At 47.0% G+C, this 19,706-nt stretch overlaps 1 protein-coding gene across 4 annotated transcripts in view; it reads right to left on the bottom strand.

The window, feature by feature from the left end:
* The window catches only part of macrod2 (mono-ADP ribosylhydrolase 2), a 537,441-nt gene that overhangs the window by 166,609 nt on the left and 351,126 nt on the right, over positions 1-19,706 (bottom strand). For all 4 annotated transcript variants that reach the window (XR_009936258.1, XM_062520021.1, XM_062520023.1 and 1 more), the window contains exon 6: positions 13,810-13,931. Coding sequence is in view for 3 of the 4 variants with exons in the window: in XM_062520021.1 (XP_062376005.1) it covers positions 13,810-13,931 (122 nt within the window). In the remaining variant the exon portion in view is untranslated. The remainder of the gene's footprint in view (positions 1-13,809; positions 13,932-19,706) is intronic.

Here is a 19,706-nt window from a genome sequence, read left to right as displayed (position 1 = left end):
TGACAGGATGACCGAAAGTGTCAACGTGACACCAGCAGTAACTCAGTGGATCACAGGGCAGCAAAAATGAAAGGCCAGCGTGTGGATGTGCGTGTTTGTCAATGTGTGTGTGAGTCAGCGTGTATGGGTGAGAGAATGACAGTGTGTGTTACTGTGCGCATGTGGATTTCTGTGAGATGGGGAGAGAGAGAGAGAGAGAGAGAGAGAGAGAGAGAGAGAGAGAGAGAGAGAGATAACTTTGTCCAGATCCGATGGTGTGTGTGTGTGTGTGTGTGTGTGTGTACACCCCGCTGGACTGCCTCTGTCAATTAATTAACTGTAATGATGTAAACAAGAACTCATCGCAAAAAACCCACCTGCCACCAGAAAGCAATCTGCTCAAGCAACCGTCTAGAGACATGAGCACTCACCTCTCACAAGGATCACACTGGACAGCGGCAACTTCAACACAACGGTCTTTAAGCGGTCTTAACCAGGGTGTCCTTAAAGGAACACACTAATATTTTCGGGACACTATAGCTTACTTGCTGTATATCCCAGAGTTAGGTAAGGGGATACAAACCCTGTGTTTACAACAACCCAGATTGGCAATTGGTGGTGGTGGTGGTGGTGGTGGTGGTGAGAAGAAAAATTCCATAAAAACAGCAAAGACATCATCAAAAACGTTTTTGATGAGCTTTAGAAACACTAGTCCATATTGTGATACTGCATGTAAGCACTTTGACATACCCGTACAGTAAGGTATGATGAACAAGTCTCAACACTTGAGTGGATGAGTACTGTATATGTCTACAAAAAATGGGAAGACACAGCTTTCAGAACTCAACACAACAGCCCTTGTTTAAGGAAAAACACCCATCACCAAGACAAAAGACCACACGTCCACTGCCATTTCCACATATAAACCTAAACAAGCGCTAACATAATTCATCTTTACAGCCATCCACCTACTTAGCAATGATGATGAACTGGAATCTTTATAACTTATTTGTAATATGCTTACTTTATTACAACTTGTTCCCAACTCTTAACAACACTAACTCTTTCTTAGTGTGCAGCACTACACATTTCCACCACATTAGTACATAGTAATTCATCTCTGTTAGCATAGCATAATTCACTGGGATATACCAGTTAGCCTATATAGCTACCTTTTAGCTACAGGCTAACATGTTTAATGTGCCACAGTGGAGAGAGGCAGCTTTGAGATATTAGCATACCCTGAACATGCTTTAGGAACCTCTTCATTGGGACTGCACTATAAAATATGCACTGGAAACAAATGCAGTCAACACAATAGCAACAATATGAAATCAAGACTTTTCTCTCAAGCATTGAAACATTATACATCCCATAATGTAAGGAAGAAGCACATGTATGGATGGCGATACAATCCATGTGACAGGGAGGTATTTTTGAATGCGACAAAAACATTTTGCTTCATCTATGTGGCTTACTACGGTGGTGTATTGCTGTCACACTAGAAATAAATAAAAGGCTCAGTATCAGGTAATTACGTGAAAGTTTCAAGTAATTACGTGAAAGTTTCTTGTTATAACAAGATCTTTTTCACGTTTTAACAAGATATGTTTCATGTTATTACATGAAATTATCACGTTATTTCGTGATAATGATATTTTCACGTTATAACGTGAAAATATCATGTTATTTCAAGATATGATATTTTCACGTTTTTACAAGATATGTATCACGTTATTACTTGAAATTATCACGTTATTTCATGATAATGAAACTAAACAGAAGGAGGGGCAAGAAAGGCTGGTTACTATGGCTCACGAGTCAATCAAATTCTATGTTAAGCTCTGTTTATGGCGATTTTCCAGTTATTAAACTTGTGGATGATATTGTTATAAATGCAAACACCCGAGCATTGTCCAGAATATTGTAGTGAACGGTGTTTACTGGCTACGACGGCTGTGCCCCCACTGAACAAATTGAATGATTGACTGATTGATTGAGGAGTGGTACACCTGCAGCTTGTCGACTGTGGATTATTATCAGGGATAAAGAGTTGCGAGTTGGGGCGTGCGAGAGGGAGCTCGGGCTGGTGTGAGTCGCGCGGCCAGCCGGAGCGTTTGGCTACTTGTGGACTCTCGCTACTGTGGATTACTGAACTCTGTGAGCTAACTGTGGCTACTTGTGGACTCTATCGCTACTGTGGATTACCTGAACTCTGTGGGCTAGCTGTGGCAACTGGGACTCCACGAACTAACAGGCCTGTGTGAGTGTGTGTATTGTGCGTGTGTGTGCGGGCATAGTTAGCCCCATGGCCGGGGTTAATGGGCAGTCCCTTCCCCTAGCATAACTCCGCCATAGAGAGGGCTGTTTTAGGTGGGTTGTGTGCGGATGAATGCAGGGTGGGTGCATTCGGAAGGTTGGGTTGTGTGTGTCAACTTTAAATAAATTGTAAAACGTGACTCCCTGTCTGTGTGTGATTTGACTCCTCCTCCGACCACGAAACAAATATTACAATATTATGCACCTGTATGCAGTGGAGTGGCAATCGGGAGAGTCGGGAAGAATCCCGGTGTGGCGTTTTGGGCCGTGCTGATGATTACTGTGATGAAGTGATCTCAAAAAGCCTGCACTGTGTGACTGCAGCGCTTCACTTTTCACTCCCAGCGGCCTCTCCCCGCAGCCCTAAAAATTACCACGATGACCGGACATGCAAGCTAGCCAAAGCGCCCAAATTGCGTAAACATTCACAAATGTATCAAGGCCCTTTCTCAGTCTTGCGTTAAGTTGCGTTAAGTGGATGGGAAGAAGACGCAGAACTATCAGGCTGTGTGAGCAGGCTACTCCTGCACCTCTCTGTCCGCCTCCTTAGCGGCTCTCTGCCGATACACAGACTGTGAGCAGGCTACTCCTGCTCACCTCTATCCGCCTACGCAGCGGCTCTTTGCCGATATACAGCCCTGCTCTTGCTACTTGGTCAGATGGCGACTATGTAGGCTACTGTAGCCTACACACATGCTCAAAAGTAAACACTCATCAAGCAGCACTGCAATAGCAGCCAGACAAGCCTGTTCTCATTCAGCCTATGCCAGCCATAGGCTCTCCAGCCTGGTCTCGTTAAGTTTCGTTATCATGAAATAACGTGATAATATCATGTAATAACGTGATAAATATCTTGTAAAAACGTGAAAATATCATATCTTGAAATAACATGATATTTTCACGTTATAACGTGAAAATATCATTATCACGAAATAACGTGATAGTTTCATGTAATAACATGAAACATATCTTGTTAAAACGTGAAAAAGATCTTGTTATAACAAGAAACTTTCACGTAATTACTTGAAACTTTCACGTAATTACCTGATACTGAGCCTTTTATTTATTTCTAGTGTGACAGCAATACACCACCGTAGCTTACAGAGAGGAGGGACAGAGTAAAAGTGTTTGATGGTGCGTTAGATATAACGAGTTAATTACCAATGACAATGACCTAATTCTCTCCTGGCGTTTCTTTTGTGCGTTGGTCCATCCATTTTCCCCATCCTCTGTCAAATCTGCAGTAGGCAGCCATATGGGACTCGGATATGACAAAGCACATAGCCTACTCCTTCGCATCTTTACAATGTCATTGTGAGCCACAGAGGAGCACTCGCTCGTTTTGTTCTCGGATAGGCCACGTTCTCCGGGTATGTTTAATTAATGCCGGCTCATTGTGGAACGCCGCTCTCCCACAGCACTGCCGGGGATCAGCATCTTTAATCAACAATCGCCGCTGACAAGGCCCTGGTGGAGCGCGGCCGTGAGCTGGGGGCTCGCGCTGCGCCGCGTCACGCAGAACCACAGGCCTCATAGATATTCATGGAGGCAGGGAGAGAGGGAGAGAGGGAAGAGAGAGAGAGAGATGGAGAGAGTGAGAGAGGGAAAGAGACAGAGAGAGTGATGCACGCAGAGAGTGATGCACAAAGAGAGAGAGAGAGAAGGAGTGGGGGGGCACACAGAGAGAGAGAGAGAGAGAGAATGTGATGTCTGACGCATCAAAGACTGATGAACTGTGTTTAAAGCTCGTGCCCAGCTCTGAAGGGTGCTGCAACACTTTCATTAGGTGCAGATGCTCTTCTGAAAAACTTTTTCCTCCCAGGAAAGAGGTGAGCTCCAGTCCATAATCATCCCCCCCCCACACACACACACACACACACACACACACACACACAATTTCCATCTGCATGGGACAACTCGTCTCAATGCTACTAGTTGGTCCAATCAAGCGTGCTTATTCGCATCACTCTCTCCATCGCTCTCTCTTTCCCCCTCTATTCTTTGTGCAGGTTGCAGAAATGTCAAAATAAATAAATAAAAAAAACAAACCTAGACTCAAGTCCGGGTTCTTTAATGCCAAATGTCAAGGGAGAGGGAGAGGCCTTTCTGCCCTAGTTTACCACGCTGCCACTCCGACTCCTCCTTAGAACACAGGCCACTCAGGTAATTACGGCTCCTGTGCTCTCGTTAATTCAAGCTGGGGTGGCATGCCGCCGTCGCTTCCCTAATTGGAGCTAATTGGGCTAATGTTGGCTGCAATCCAGATCAGATAAATAGCGCTGACAAATTTAAGTGACAGCGTGACCTTTAAGGAGCGTCTGCCTAATTAACCTTTGAGATGCACGCAGGTGTTTCCAGCGAGGCCACCGTGATCTAAGTGGCCGTAGAGCACTATGGGAAGGAGGGCAAGCCACACAGCTCCACATGTTACCGTGGAGCACAGCGCACACCATGGTGGTGGTGGTGGTGGTGGTGAGAAGAAAAATTCCATAAAAACAGCAAAGACATCATCAAAAACGTTTTTGATGAGCTTTAGAAACACTAGTCCATATTGTGATACTGCATGTAAGCACTTTGACATACCCGTACAGTAAGGTATGATGAACAAGTCTCAACACTTGAGTGGATGAGTACTGTATATGTCTACAAAAAATGGGAAGACACAGCTTTCAGAACTCAACACAACAGCCCTTGTTTAAGGAAAAACACCCATCACCAAGACAAAAGACCACACGTCCACTGCCATTTCCACATATAAACCTAAACAAGCGCTAACATAATTCATCTTTACAGCCATCCACCTACTTAGCAATGATGATGAACTGGAATCTTTATAACTTATTTGTAGCATACTTACTTTTTTACAACTTGTTCCCAACTCCGCTAACTCCTTGTTAGTGTGCAGCACTACACATTTCCACCACATTAGTACATAGTAATTCATCTCTGTGTATTGCCGACATACGTAAGTGCAGGCACAAGATATATCCATTCCACAGAAAAAGAAAAGATAAATTCTACTCTCCTATCAGGAAAATAAAACAACCAACACATGCAGTACACGGTGTCCTCCTCTCAATCACTCTCGCTGCGGAGACAAAGCATCTTTTAACAGCGGGCATTCGTATCAGGTGGCTGAGCTGCGAGGGGGAAAACAGAGGGGGAAGCAGCGTTTAAATAGAAGACTCATAAACCTCTTCGCAAGAGAGGCAGAGTTTAATGTTCAGTTTGCTTAGCGGGCCTTATAAGCAGGCCACGTGTGCGCACAATAAAAGCTTTATACCGCTCAGTGCCATTCCGTAATTGAATTCCAAGCCACTTACTCTCTGAGACAATAATTTATGAGCCACAGGAAACAAAAAAAAGAGAGCGAGAGCCCAGAAAAAGAAAAAAAAAAGTTTGCCCAAGATCTGTTAAGCACATAAATGCAAATTCATAAATTAATCACTGAGGGAATTGCGTCTCTCAAAGCGGGAGAGTGGCGAAGGTGGAGAGTCATAAAGGTTTATACCGTAGCGTTTAAGTACATAAATAATCGGCTTTCACAACACATGTTTTTTTTCTTTTTTTAACTTTTTAATCGACTTTTAAAAATCTTGTTATTAATATCCCCTCGTCCGAGTTTTCTGCATTGCCTCTCAAGGACAGCGGCAGCCCTGGAGGGTCTGCGTTTGAGTGGAAACTAAATGATTAGTGCGGCACAGGCTATACCAATGTGCTTAAAGCATAGAACACTGCACATCTCCTATATGACGCTCTTCTCAAGCCTAATTCATTTATGTGCTGTTAGCATGCACCGGCTCAGCGAACACAGCTCTGACATGCAGAAACATGCCTAATGTGTTCACTATTACACCATTAGGAAGATTAACGGTTGTGCTTTTAAACAGGGGCTGTATATTATTATTATGAGCGTAATATGAACAGTATTCTGACTGGGATGCAGAGCTCTCAATTAACGGGCCCCACTCACAATGAGCATACCTCATAATTGACGACACTCAAGTGACAGAACCCACAGGCTTTGCCGTATAAAACTCGCTGTACCAGTAAGTGATCACAGCACACAATACTATTATACTATTATACTATTATTCTAACACAAGAACAAGAACATGATTCCTGTATTATATCAATTGAGGTCAAATTAGTTTATATTATAAATTAAAGAGGCACGCTTGAATCACTGGCAATGCAGCAGGTGGCATAAGTAGCGACAGTTCTACTGTACAATTATTTCTGAACTTAATTTCTGGAGGTTCTACACTACCATGATAAGATGACCCTGCTGTGGGGGTATGTGTGGGTTGGCACACATCATCTTATATAATACTATATATACAACATATTTTAGCATACATTAGAGGCTTTCCATATAAAGCTTTGTTCATGCAATCAGTTTTATTCACTGCCTTAGTTGGTTGTTGGTTCTTTCAATCCAACTGGAAAATCAAAAAACATCATATTTTTCCCCCAAAAAATTATGCATACCTCTCTTTTGATGCATTGACACATAGGCCGCAAGTAAATGTGCACAAAGAAAAGTTTTAAGAGGTTTTACAGCCCTGAATTTACAAGCAATCTGAACTGGTCGTTACTGAAATGGCAGTCTGTCCACCATTTCTTGTGTAAACACACACCGAGTCTGCTGAAATGTAATGTGTAAAAATACAGTACGTATCATTTATCAAGAGACATATCTCATCACCAGGTTTTCTGTTCTGCATCAGGGCTGTGTTTACATCACCAAAACACGCAGGGAAGCATTTGCAATGAATGGGTACATTTCTCACAGACTCCTAAAACACGTCCAAACCTTAAGAGCAGCCCAGGACACATACCACTACAAAAAAGATGGAGGATATTTGGCCCGAGCTCTGGTCTTATCACACAGTATCATTCATCATTCATTCAGCTGGCTTTCAGCATTTTTTCTTCAGCTGGCCTCAAACTACTGAGCTCGAGTTCGAGTTGTTAGTGGAAAACTCTGCAGAGTGTGCCTGAGAGCTGGGACAGAGGCCTAGTAAACATAGCCTCTGGCTGTGTCGCTGTGCGGAAGGACAGCTGGCAAACCAAAACTCTAGCCCACTGCACGTTCACCAAAAATATCCTAATGACAGAAGCGCTTTGAGAAGCGCCAAACTGCGGGTCCATTGTGGTCGCGTTAAAAACAGCATTCCACTTTTCCCACGGGGCCATTAGTCAACGTTCAAAAGCCGCCCCGAGGTACTTGGGATTCTCGCCGTAGCCGCAGAAGCCGAGCATTTTCATTGTCGTGTACTCATTTGTTTCGCCAAAAAACTTTTTTTTCCCTCGAGAGGCTGCTTAAGCCCTCTCACTCTCTCTCTTCGAACGCAAGGCCCCGTAATTGAATAGAAGACATCAAATGTTGAGTAATAACCAAAATAAATCAATTTTACATTTTTAAGATGATAATGATGTTTTGAGTAAACATCATTATTTCTCTTTGTGAGAGGTCAGCGGCGGGGGCCATGTTGTGAGCGTGGAGATGAAACGGCCGTGAGAGCAGAATGGCTTCCAGATGGTGGTGTCCTTCCAACACGCAGCGCTTGTTGTTGCTCTACGGCTGTACAGTCTTGTTTTGCTCAGGGGGCAGCGCTAGATGAGCCTGGCATGAATTGGAGACCCCCGGTGCCTTTACTGCCCCCAGGGGCCACTGAAGACTCAGGGGCCCGGGCCCTTGTGTGTGTGTGTGTGTGTGTGTGTGTGTGTGTGTGTGTGTGGGAGGGGGGGGGGGGGGGGGCGGGGCGGTATGAGGGACTAAAGCTGAATTTCTGTCTCAGAAACTCCACTTGAATTTGAGAACTAGAGCAAATGTTCTGCGTTCCACTTGCTTTTTGAAAACCCCCCCAAAAAACGACTTAATATATGCTATCTGCCCTCCGTTAGGCTGGGGAAAAAATAGTCTACTTCCCAGACAGTGTCCATTAGCGAGCCTTTACAAACTGCTCACCAGCAGACCAAGAGTCTCTGAGCTTAATTTCCAGAGAGGATTCCGCTCCCCACTTCACATCATATCCCCAGGGCCAAATCTGAAGTCATCTGCAGCTTACCGAGCTCCTCGCTGCTCATTTCCTCGGCCTTATATGGGCTGGGGGGCCGCAGAGTATTACGTTTCCCAACATACTGTACCCAGCCCTTCAAAAAAAGAGAAAAAAACTGGTCTAGCCATGCTCCATACATCACAGGAACTGAGATGTGACTATTTATTGTGTCCTGGCTGGAGCTAATATTGACAGTCTGCCGGAGTAGGTCTCCTTGCCAATCGACCGGGCAGAGACAGCATTATGACCGCAATCCATTTTAAATCTGACTCCGTCCAGCCCGAGTCACAGGCCCCCTCCTGCCAACGGCGTTTCCCCCCCGGTACTCCTCTCTCTCTGCAAGGAGAACCTGCTCGAGTACTACATCTGATGGAGAGTGTTTTAAAAGGGAGCTTCACAGCTCATTTTTCCATCACGTCATTGTGAGCGAATACCCTCACACACACACACACACACACACACACACACACCCCTTCACTGCAGCTCTGTGAGCTCTTGAGCTCCGGACGCCTGAGAACGTTTTTGTGGCTTGGTGAGCACATGGCCAGCGTGTCCCCTCTCCAAAACCCCGGTTCCCACAATTCCCCTGGCTGGCGTTCCGGAGCACGGTTAGCGGTGGCGGTGTCCTCAGCGAGAGGGCAGCGGTCACTTGCTGCTCCGATGGGCCTCGGGGGCTGTGACAGATTGTTCACTTGGCCTGGACGAGGAGGAAGAGGAGGAGGAGGAAGAGGAGGAGGGGGGCAAGAGTGTGGGTCTCCTCTGGGCTCTAGTGGAGCCACGTGACTGCTACTCAGTGGACACACATACACACACACACACATTCCTATACAAACACACACACACACACACACACACACACCCAGAGAGACACACAGACAAATGTACTCATATGTGTTGATGGATGCTGACACTTACATACATCCGAACATACATGTGTATACTGTACATCTCTCTCTCTCTCCCTCCCACACACACACACACTCACTCTCTCCTCTCTCTTTCTCTCATACACAACCACATACACACACTTACCAAGTAACCCAACTGAAAAGGTCACATTCACACTCTTGTACAGTAAGAGATTCTGCACACACACATTAATTGTGCACGCTTGATAGGAAAACTCTCCAACCCACACACATACACACACACACACACACACGCACACACACACACACACACTGAACCATGGAGAAGAGGAGGAGATATAATCTTATCATCCTCTCTCTTTCAAAAAAGCGCCCATGCAGGGCAGTGGCTGCTAAATATAGAGCCAGGCACAATCACACAGAGACTGGACAGAGACAAAGAGCACGCTCACACACACTTATATACACTCACATACAAACAAACACACACACACACACACACACACACACACACACACACACACACACACACACACACACACACACACACACACACACACACACACACACACACACACACACACACAAACACAGACACACACACACACACACAGATAGAGAGAGGGAGAGAGAGGCGCACACACACACACACACACACACTCCGTAGCAGGCTGAACTGAACAGCACTGCGCTCGTCGGGGTTAAACGTGTTGCTTCTTTGGCTCGAGGAGCTCGTCATTTTTTACGCGGCGGCCATCCTTCATAGCGATTCCCAGCCAGCCAGCGTCCACAGAGCCCGGCGCTGACAGGCCAAACTAATGCATGCAGCGCTAGCATCCCCACGCCACATTATTCATCACTATCTGCATGAGAATACTTTGGCTACGGAAAAAACGAAGAGCCCTACGCCATGCCTTCTTCTTTATCTCCACCACAGGTAATTCATTGTGATCATCAGCCCCCTTTTGTCATTTATGGTTATTTAAGGGGCTGTGGGGGGACCATTATCAATTCTCTCTCATTCCCCCCTCTCTGACAAAATGGGAAAGCCCCCACTGAGAGGCCGGAGTAAATTCTGCTGGAAACGAAGGCAACTATTTCAGCCTGGGGAAAAAAAAATAATAAAAAATAAATATATAGAGAGTGTTTTTCCGCCCTACCGCTGGGCAGAAACTTAGACCCCCATACACAATGTTATTATCAAAAGCAATGTTTCCCATTTTTTCTTCCAAAAGAGCATTAGGCATTGCATTTCCTCTGCTCATAGAAAAAAAAGAGACAAACTTTTTTTTTTTTTTGCAAGTCACTATCTCTTTGAAGCGATCGTGTGGAATTAAGCTTGGCGGTTAATGTGCATCACAGCACGTGGCTGTGGCTCTCCTAGCCTGAGGGCTGGCTTTGGGCTCTCAAGAGTAGGGATTAGGCAGCCAGCTCCTCCTGCTTCAATCTTTTATGTGCCAGTTTATTTATTATTTTTATTTTTTTGTCGTCCTCTGCTTCTCTCATTTCTCTTTCTCTCTCTTTCTCTCTCTCTCTCTCTCTCTCTCTCTCTCAGAACCCTTTGTAATGCTCTGGAATCCCCATTAGGAGTTGTTCCTCTAGTGCTTCCAGAAGCAGCAGCCCTCAGCATCTCCACTTTTCCCAGCATGCCTCACTGGCTGGGAGCCCCCTTCGGTCCGCGCTGCGCCACGCTGCGCCCCGCGTCTACCGCCGTCCCCCAACGAGCTTAACAGTAAGCTGGCAGCTGAGAGCCTGGGACCCACCATTCAGACTTCCAGCACTACACACTCGCCAGGCAGGGAGAGAGAGGACAGAGAGGAGGAAAGGAGGATAGGGGAGAGGGGAGGAGAGGAGAGAAGGAGATAGGAGGAGAGAGAGGAGACGAGAAGAGAGGAGGAGAGAGGAGAGGAGGAGAGGAGAGGAGAGGAGGAGAGAGGAGATGGGAGAGGAGAGAGAGGAAGAGAGGAGAAGATAGGAGATGGGGGAATTAGAGAAAAGGAGAGGAGAGGAAAAGAGAAGAAGAGAGGGGAGGCTCGACTCTATTACACACAAGTGTCTACCACTGATCGTGCTCTTCTGGTTCTACAACACCCTTTCTTTTTTGGGGGGGGGGGGGGGGGGGTTATTGTGGTGGGGGGGTAACACATGGGCCAGGGCTGGTGTAAGACCACAGTCTGTCCTGCAGGCGGCCGGCGGGCCAATCCCAGAGCTCCCGCTGTTTTCACAGGGCCACCTCAATCCGCAGCAGCTGTCCAAATACTTCCTACAGAAAGCGGGGCCTTGCTCCGAGTGAAAACAGAGCCGTGCTTTTCATAAATACATGAATTATTGAATAAATAAATGAGGAAGGGAAGCTAAATAAATCTGTGGAATGTGTCCGAAACAAAGTCTGACGTCCGCGGGCAGAACGCAGGATGAAGAAAGAAAAACAAAGCGGATGGGACAGGAGCGCGGGGAGGCCGAGCCTGTAGGTAGCGACCAGCTCCCTTCTCCTGCGACGGCTGAGCGCCCTGCTCCTAATGAGGTCCTGCACGAGGCAGGCAGAGTTATCCTTCAGCACGCGCCCCACGGCCACACGGCTCTAATAACCCCTCTGCTACCACACAGAGCTCGGCGAAAAGTTGGTTTGTTTGGGGGAGGGGGGGTTCTTTTCTTTTTTTTCTTTTACTAAAGCCTTTTCTTGGGCCAGGAAGTGCTTTCTGTCTGGTTGGTACACGTTCCACTTCCAATCCCACTACACTAACCGATTGCGCCCCGGAACACCCTGTGTGTGTGTGTGTGTGAGTGTGTGTTCTCACAGCAAATGAGGCCGCTCGTGCAGCACATGATAAGTGCATCATCTCAGGACTGGTCAGCGTGGTCACTCACTCTCTGTGACACCCTCATCAGCCTAATCTGTTGATTACCCTCTGAGTTTACACTGCACTATCAGCTAAAGGATGGGGGCTAGGGATCCCCACCCCTCCTACAAACACACTCAAACACACACACACAAACACACACGCACAGACGTTTCTGAGCGGAGCTCAATCTATTTGAGTCCCACTGGCTGCAGCCACTGTGGATTAAAGCAGATTCATAACTCATGTGGAGCAGATGGTGAGGAGCTGCGCACTGGGACACTGGGCTAGAGCTGGACAGCTGCTGAGGAGGAGCAGAGGAGGAGGAGGAGGAGGAGGAGAGGAGAGGAGAGGAGAAGAAAGGAGAGGAGAGTGGAGGGGAGGGGAGGAAAGAAGAAGAGAGGAGAGGACAGTAGAGGAGAGGAGAGGAGAGGAGAAGAGAGGAGAGGACAGGATAGGAGAGGAGGGGAGGGGAGAGGAGAGGAGAGGAGAGGAGAGGAGAGGAGAGGAGATCAGAGCAGAGGAGAGGAAAGGAGAGGAGAGGAGAGGAGAGAAGGAGAAGGAGAGAAGGAGAAAGGAGAGGAGGGGAAAAGAGATGATAGGAGAGAGGGAAGAAGGGAGGAGGAGAAGAGAAGAGGGGAGAGACGAGAAGAGGAGAGGAGGAGAGGGGAGGGGAGGGGAGGGGGAAGGATAAAGCCCCACTCGGCTCTCTTTCTCTCTCTGGCTGCTGCCGCTGTCTCGGCCCAAAGCCTCTGGTCAGCAGCCAGCTTCATTAAGGCTCCCTGAGCAGCAGAGACGGTCAGAGAGTCGCGTGACAGTTAGCGCCGGGGAGCCTGATGACGCCGACCGCCTCCACCGAGAGGAGCGCGGTGGACACAGGTGACATTTGCAGCATGATCGGCCTCTTAGCAAATGAGGGCATCTCAATGACAGCAGCGCCCGCGCCAGCGCCGGCTCTCGCAACTTTTCTCCGAAGTCTATTTGGCCGACAAACTCGAGTCATTACGAGCCGTCCTCGGCCTGAAATGGAGGCGATATGACAGCTGGGCCTAACCATGACGGCTCCGCCGCCCGCTACCGCATTTCCACACTAATCATCCTCTAGCCATCAACTCAAATATGTTTGGGGAGAGGAGATGTGTGCTTTTCCCCTGATTGTTGCAACACAATCATATTTCAGCCCATTCAGATAGAGCAACAAACCCACACAGTATTCTGATGGTTTGTTTATCTTGCGCCTGACTCTTGATTACTGTATAAAAAGCTGAAGATTATAGCCATCAAAAAAACAAGATTCTTTGGAAAGACTTGATTTATAGTTTCTACTTTTGCGAAGTCATTCCGCTGTCTACTTTCTGAACATCTGTGTCTAGGCACCTGTGATCAAACTGACAAGAATCTTTTTGAACGCGTTCAAAACAAAAGTAAGAACTTTTCGGCTTGACAGCACCGAGCTGGAACACGATAAATAGTCGTACTTTTTTATTTCAAAACCCGGTCATGAAAAAAGAAAATATGTCTTTGTCTGATGGTGGGGACAGTGGAGCTGCTACCCAGTGGGAATCACATTCTTGGTTTCTAGACTCACTTGAGGGGCCAGGTGGAATCAGGGCTGAAGAACCAAACAGTACACGGACAGAAAAGAGAAAAGAGAGAGAGAGAGAGAGAGAGAGAGAGAGAGAGAGAGAGAGAGAGAGAGAGAGAGAGAGAGAAGAAAAAAGAAAAAAGTGTCCTTACCACAGAGTGCAAGCCATTCTCCTTGACCAGCTGCAGGGAGCTTTTGTAGCAGGCCTCAAGGTCGTCTCTCTGGGAAGAGCCCAGGTGTCCTCTGGCTATGGGTCCCACCGTGTGGATCACATCTGTCCCAGAACAAAGCGCATTCCCCAGTTATTAGGCGGCCGAATATACACATTTATACTGCTGCACATATATAATACACACTCAAGTCATACTGACATGCCAGAAACAGTTACGAAGAGATCTCCAGCTCCAGACAGCTCAGAGAGAGAGCAGTGGAGAAACACACTGAAAGACTGGCAAAGGCATGTGGAAACTGCAGGGGTACAGCGTGGTGAATAGCCTATTGTAGCTGTCGTCCGTCCTCTGTGTCCATTAGAAAGACATCGTTAAGTCACTCCAAAGGATCCATGCAGATTGAAGATACTGTACTACTAGCCCAGAAAACCAGTTAATCTCCGCGTATTGTGAGGCTCCTCTTTTCATACCCAGGAAATATTAGCATGAAACACAAACAACAATCCAGTCCGTCTTCACAATGGGAGGACGGTGGGAGCATTTCGAACAACCCCCTCTTCCCAGAGTGAGCACATTTATTCTGTTAATGAAATAGCGCGGTAGATAGAAAATCAATTACACGACTCTTTTATCCTATCTATTCAAATATGTCCCTATCTCTCCTTGGCCTTGCTCTCTTCGCGCGCGGCGGTGTGTATGCGGCTGTCGATCACCATTCTCCTGGTTGGAGTCGGCGAGCCAGACAGAGGAATGCAGGGTGCTTTAATTGAATCATGAGTGCGATGACAGGAAAATAAGAGGAAGGTAAGCAGCCATTTCACAGAGAAATAATAGGGCCTGTCTGCCGGCCTCCTTGAGGCCTCGTTGCAGTGACTGTGGAGGCTGTTTAACAATAATAAACAGGGCGCTTCAGTCAACGCGCATGACCCTCTCGCAGCCAAACAGCCACGTCAGGGCCTTCTCTTTCACACACACACACACACACACACACAAACACACACACACACACACAGACAGACACACACACACGCACAAACACACATACTGTATATGTAAACAAATAAACACAAACACAGACACATGCATGCACGCACACACATCCTGGAGATGCCCCATATATTGCTCTCGGTCACCCTGTCAACATCGAGAGAGAGAGAGAGAGAGAGAGAGAGAGAGAGAGAGAGAGAGAGAGAGAGAGAGAGAGAGAGAGAGAGAGAGAGAAGGTAAGGGGGAGATGGAAATATCTGCTCGTTGCCCTTCTGAATAAAAGCTTACTCAATTTTTAATGTGTTCTCCCCACATTTCATTTCTGTTCACAAGTGGCAAGATGGGTTTCAGGGTCAACTCCAATTACAAGCATACAAAAGCGTTTGTTACTTTAGAATGCACACCAGTGCCTTCAAGCGTGCACACACACACACACACACACACACACACACACACACACACACACACACACACACACACACACACACACAAACACAAACGCAGACACACACGCACACACACAGAGAGATAGAGAGAGAGAGAGAGCTACACAGTTGTCTAAGGTTTGGAATTGGAATAAAAGATGAAGGATGCATAGTTTGCTCTGAAAAACATAAATATGATTTATGAATATTGCAATATGCATGTCATTATAGTTCTTTCAATAACCTTATTGCTTCATAGTCATAAATTTCACTTTATGCCTTATTAATGATAGATAAGCCACGACTCATTAATTCGGAATTTCTTTCATGAAATAACCAGTTATGCAGATTCAAATATTAAACTCATAAGATTCCAGAATTAAAAATGCATACGGCAAATTTGGAGGCTGCAAAGACAACAGGAAGTAATGTTTGTCTTATTTCCTGTAGCATCCCACCCCTCATGTTCTGGCCCTTGCGTTGCATTGTCTAACGTCTCCAGTGCATGTGATTTTACAGGAATCTACCGCAAATCTGCTGATGCACTTAAGACCATTTTCTGCTGTGCATTCAAAAAAAAAAAAAGGTACAATCACAATGTAAAGGCAATGAGATCAGATGTAATCTTCACCAATGATACAAATGATGCTTAGCAAAGCAATTTTCCCTGCGAGGCAGACAGGGAGGACTTGTGCCTCCTCCTATGGAGCTGGGTTGGGCAGTAATGGCTCTGAGCCATTAGGCAGTCAGGCAGGCCCTCTCTGTTGTGTGGAGGCTGAACACTAATGGTGGTAACACACGTGGTGAGGCATCATCTCTAGGTGGCCCGGTCCCGTCCAGTGGTGCTGGAACAGCCCAGCATGATGATCCGAGTGTAATAAGGCCATGAGTGTGGCTGTTTGTCATCTATTATTAATGTGTGACGCTACGCGGCCATGGAAGCTACATGCCAATTAGCATGTGCCTGAAGTGGCACAGTGGACCACTGGTAGATTTATGAGCAAAAGTTCAGCGCTTTGCTCATCAGAAGTAGCCATGAGCTCTCTCTCCATCTCTCTCTCTATCTATCTCTCTCTATCCCCCTTTCTTTCTTTCTCTCTTTCTTTTTCTCACCCTCTCTCTCTCTCTCTCTCTCTCTAAGCATTATTTACATTGTTATTATGGGGATGTAACACAGTGTCCTGAAAAAGAAACATGAGCTTGGGAAGTTGGGGGCAAACTTATGCAGATTTCCTGGAGAAAATGCCTTGCCCTTCAAACGCTAGAGGAGGCATACAAAGCTCTTTAGAAATGAACGAGGATAGATAGTCTTTAGAACTTAGGCAAAAGTGTCTCGATACAGAAGTCTCATGTTATGTAAATAAATGATGCCAAGACACTGTTTTGTTTTGTATAAATACATGCAAATCCACCCAAGCAAAATAGCATAAATCTTTCAGCAAATCCATGATGATAAAACAACTGTTGTAAGCCGAGAAAAAGGAGACAGCATTTGTACTAGCTATACACATGACTTTGAGACAAGCTTGCAGGCTAGTTCACGAAAACACCAATTCCCATCCAAATGACTAAACAGAAATTGATGTGGAATTGACGGGGAAAGTGATAGTTCCTTCAATTGATTTCATACACACATACAAATCCCCCTAACCAGAAACTTCAAGGAATGCGAGAGTGGCCCATATGAATCAACTACCAGCCGCTAAGCCGCAAGGCATTTAGCATGTTTTTACAAAGCTTGAAGCAGATCTCTCCCCTCGCTGCTGACACATTGAAAAGCATCATCTGTCTGGCATCCCCCCCAGCTGATCTGGGTACACATGCTGTCAATTAGCGGCTGCTGAGCGTGCGGGTCAGCGACGGCAAAGCCAAGATCAACCGCGCCGCTCGCCTGGATAGCCCGCATTCTTCCCCCTCCGGGTTAACGATGACTGACGGCGGCAGACGTCTGTGGAGTCTGGCCACTCAGACAGACGGCGCGTCATCGCTTCAGAGAGGGTGGGGTTGGGGTGAAAACACATAGGTGTCTCGGTCGGACTGGGTGGAGGTGCTGGGTGGGTGGATGGGTGGGGGGGACAGTCATGCTCATAGCGTCTAGCCTGCCCTTTCAATCTCAGGGTTAACTTTTAAATGCGATGCCGTTTAAGATCCTTCATCATTTGGCACGTAATTGCCACTGCTTGCATTACGCCTGAGTAGCGATATTAAATTATGTTAATTAGCCGGTAACTATTGACCATTTCGGGAGCATGATGTAGTGTAATTACCCACGGTCACAGTCTGCTCTCCATTTTAGGGCTCGCCAAAGTCACCCCACACACACACACACACACACACACACACACACACACACACACACACACACACTTCCCCACTTCCGTTTGGCTCTCAGAGGGCAGGCCAGTTAATGGTCAAGTGAATCATAGACACACAAGCGGTCCAGCGCTGGCCCGGTGAGAGGGGTGGTCTCGTCAGGGTCACGTCTAAGCGACAGCGTAATGGCGGCGAGCGGTAAACTCTATTCTGTAAACAGCTGGAGCCGGCCTAAATGGCCCAGCGTCTCGTCTGGAGGCCAAGCTATCAGCCACGCAGACGGATCGATCGCTCGTGAGAGAGAGAGAGAGAGAGAGAGAGTGAGTGAGTGAGCGTGCGTGCTTGCTCGCGCGGCCGCAGGCGTGGCTGTCGTGCACATGTGAGCATCAGTCTCCGTCTCCAGCGTCATGGGGTCACAGCGGGGGCAGACACGGGACTCGACTCAGGTTCGGGCTTCGCTCCAGCGCACACACATACACTTACGCACACTCACACACACACTCACACCGCCCCGAGGTCGCACACGTGTTCGCCATCACGGCCAGGCCTGATGAGGTTCCCGGCGATTAGTCCTCCGGAGCCTTCCTGACTAACATCCAGCGGTTTCGCATGCATGGGCAGAACAGGGTGCCAGGGGTCACATAAGTCACATCCTAACGATGTACAGTAGCCAAACCAACCAGCTATGGCCGAGGAGGCCATCGACACACGTGTCAGCCGGCCACTAAATGGAGGCGTGCGGGAATCGATTCACCCGCTGCCTCCGCTCCTAACTCACACAGGCCACCGGCGAGACATTATTTCCAGCGGAGCGTGCGGCGATAGCGGGGACTTGCTCAGCTTGTTTGCAGATATGTTTTCCCCATCGGGATGCTTATGGGTTCCATCCCGAGGAAACCTGTCAGGCATGTGCCGCGATCTCAGCGGAGTCGTTAAATATGGATGATCTAGCGTGGAAGACGAAGAGAATGCCAAAACGTGTACGCCTCGGAAAGAGATATATTCCTTTTCCCCCTCCCTGCATTCCATTTCTCTCCCAACAGATCTGGCAACACACATGGTTGCCCAAAAAATGGAGCTACAATTATGATTTCTAAGAAAGGTGCGGTCTGCATTAGAAAAAAAAAGGTGTTTCGATTGTTGAAATGTGTGGAACATTTGCTTGGGTTTAATCACGCATGCAAATGAAGGCCTGTTTGCTCATCATGTCTTTTGTGTAAAAGGGACCAGGGCTCCTCTCTGGATGCATGTACATGCTTTGGATTGAGGCGTTTCATTTGCATAGAATTCTGCACAAAAGTTTCACAAAATTATGAAATAAATAAACTTCACACTGAACAGACACACTGACAAACACGACGCGAGACTGAATCAGCACCAAATAACTGTCACAGGCTCACACACACACACACACACACACACAAATAAACGGTGTTTCTGCTTGGCTAAAAATACTATACGGTGCACCGACAAGAGTGCTTTATGACATCTCGTTACATCTGGAGTGCAGGCAGCGAAGCATGTCCCTTTTTTGGGAAAGGATGACTCCTAATGGAGGGGAGGTGGGCTGAGTAATAACTCGGGGGGTAGGAGGGGGGGGGGGGGGTGGCATCACGGCTCAATCAGCCACTGTAATGCACACAATCACCTCAGTCTGAGAGGGAGTCGAGAGCACTTATGTAACCCAGAGGTTCCGCAGAGGTTATATAGACTCACCCTTGATTACAGCCACCTTTTCGTAACACCAAGCCCCCATGTCCCCATCCCATATCACAAGCTTCTCGCAAGATGTGTCTCTCTGTCTTTATCTTAACTTCACTGTGCTTGGACTTTTTTTTTCTAAATCCTTTTTCTTTTCCGTTGTTTTCTTTTTTTTTCACAGTCCCAAATTAATGCCAAGCACATGTAAATAAGGTATGTCAAAAGTTGAAGAATAGACAGAACCCATTGCAGTTGCATCCCAGAACCTGGCTTTAAAGCAGTGTAGGATGGAATCAGTATTCAGGAACGCTCCATAATCTAGGTCATTAATACTGAGCTATTACCCCTTGTAAATATCAAATTGGTTGCTAATGAATATGCAAAATTTGTAAACATGAATAAACAACTTTAAGTTGCGTCCACAGCTCTACCGTCCATCACAGCTTTAATGGC

Source organism: Sardina pilchardus, chromosome 18 (assembly GCF_963854185.1).
Source record: "Sardina pilchardus chromosome 18, fSarPil1.1, whole genome shotgun sequence".
NCBI lineage: Eukaryota > Metazoa > Chordata > Actinopteri > Clupeiformes > Clupeidae > Sardina > Sardina pilchardus.
This window is presented reverse-complemented; position numbering and strand designations above follow the sequence as displayed.